The sequence below is a fragment of the Sinocyclocheilus grahami genome, unplaced genomic scaffold, assembly GCF_001515645.1.
Source record: "Sinocyclocheilus grahami isolate Dianchi unplaced genomic scaffold, SAMN03320097.WGS_v1.1 scaffold2071.1, whole genome shotgun sequence".
NCBI lineage: Eukaryota > Metazoa > Chordata > Actinopteri > Cypriniformes > Cyprinidae > Sinocyclocheilus > Sinocyclocheilus grahami.
This window is the reverse complement of record NW_015507250.1, coordinates 7,094-9,219: the sequence shown is the minus strand read 5'-3', so window position 1 is coordinate 9,219 and position 2,126 is coordinate 7,094. Positions and strand designations below refer to the sequence as shown.

The window sequence follows — 2,126 nt, the reverse complement described above, 5'->3', positions numbered from 1 at the left end:
CACACACACACACACACACACGCGCACACACACACACACACACAGTGAGTTCAGAGGCACAGGAGCTCAGACAGCAGCAGTGAACAGCAGCGCAGGATCTTACCGAGCTGTGAGACCAGTACGAATAATCAAAGCTGAAGTTCTTGGCTGCTTCTTTGGGCTGTTTTGGGTTCCAGATGCCTGTGAGACGACAAACACAACAGAGTGAGACGTTCAGAAGATGTGCAGCTCACGCTCCTTTCTAAGACATCGCAGACTGTGATATTTCCAATAAAAAGTGCAGTTGTGGATTAAAATGCATTTTAAAAAGCCTCAGGTTTGCTGTGCTTGTACGGTTGCTCAATTTGGCAAAAAATATTTAACTATAAAATATAATCATTATTTAAATCATATTATTAGTATAATTCTATTATTGCAATTATTATTCTATTATTATAATAATACATATATTATTATTGCTATTATGATTGGTAATATTAAACAAAATACAAACTACCTCTATAGTAATCTTTCACTGTAAAATACAAATTGAGTATTTAAGAAAATGTAATAAAAAGAAATGTTGATAATAACTGTACTGTAAAGACTCACAGGTGGAGCTTCCCTGCATCTGAATGACACATTTAGCATCTCGGCTGGTTTCGCGGGAGTTAAAGGGCCGAACTCTCACTGCTACCTTCACTGAGGCGGCCATCCTGAAACACAAAACAACAGCCAATCAGGATCAGTCCCTCCGGACCAATCAGAGCTCAACGTTCCTCTGTCAATCACACCAGACTCCCAGAAACCCTGAAGCGACGGCTGTTGAGAACAGAAGACTAGTGAGAAGTCTCTTCCGCGGAGCAAGGCTGCGTTTATTTGATACAGTAGAAACAGTGAAATATTATTAGAATGTAAAACAGCTGTTTTCTATGTGAATCTCTGTTAAACTGTAATGTATTTCTGTGATGCGCAGCTGTATTTTCAGCATCATTCCTCCAGTCTTCAGTGTCACATAATCTTCAGAAATCAGTATAATATGCTGATTATTAGAAACAGTTCTGATTATTATCAATGTTGAAAACAATATTTTTGTGCAAATCGAGATGCATTTTATTTTTCAGGATTCACAGATGAACAGAAAGTTCAAAAGAACAGCATTTATTTGAAATAGAAATCTACTGTAACATTATATATAACATTGATAACAATGCTTTAATTCAGTTTTGAATAAAAAATGTATGACCTTTTGTCAGTGAACAAATGAAAGAGACGATCATCACACTGGACGTAAAAGGACAAGTCGAGCGCATTGCATTGTGGGACAGAGTGTCTAACACAGTGTGGCAGATTTTGACAAATGTCTGTTATACATGTATACAAATCCACAGAAACACACGAGACTCATAAACTCTCTCATTCCTCCGCTGTGTCGTTTCAGTCTCTATTGTTCTGTGTGTGTTCACTTTAACACATCCCAGCTGTGTCTGTGTGTGTGTGTGTGTGTTGTCATGCCAACAGCTCTGTTTTTAACTCTTGTAAATGTCAGTCACACACTCAATAACTATCTCTGCATCTCTTCTTCATCTATTAATACAGGGATTCACAAGCTTGATGAAAATGCAGTTCATGCATATTTAATGCCGAGACTGTGAATTTAACACACACACACACTCAGTCAGTCAGAGGGTGTTTAAAGGGCAGAGAGGAATGTCATGTGTGTAGTTGCTCCAGCTGTCACAATGAACACACACACAGACACACAGACACACACACACACACACTCTCACACACACTCACTCACACATACACACTCAAGTGGAGCCTCGTGCCAGCCAGGAGAGGAAGCCATTAAAGTTTAATGAGAGCTGAGAGATACAGAAACCCGCAAGGGTGTGCCACACACTCACACACACACACACACACACACACACACACTCTCTTCCACACACACACACACACACACACACACACACATACTTACACTCTTACACACACACACACACAAACACACGCATACTCACACTCATTCATTCACTCACGCGCACACACACACACACACACACATACTCACACACACTCACACATACTCACACTCTCTTACACACACACACACACACACACACACACACACATACTTACACTCT

General features: G+C 40.0%; 1 protein-coding gene across 1 annotated transcript in view; it reads right to left on the bottom strand.

Annotated features, from left to right (window-relative positions):
• The window catches only part of LOC107573927 (kinesin-like protein KIF1C), a 16,787-nt gene that overhangs the window by 8,226 nt on the left and 6,435 nt on the right, over positions 1–2,126 (bottom strand). Inside the window, exons 2-3 of the mRNA XM_016260388.1 lie at positions 592–695; positions 104–180 (exon numbers count right to left, since the gene is read on the bottom strand). Coding sequence (XP_016115874.1) covers positions 104–180; positions 592–694 — 180 coding nt within the window. The 5' untranslated portion in view covers position 695. The remainder of the gene's footprint in view (positions 1–103; positions 181–591; positions 696–2,126) is intronic.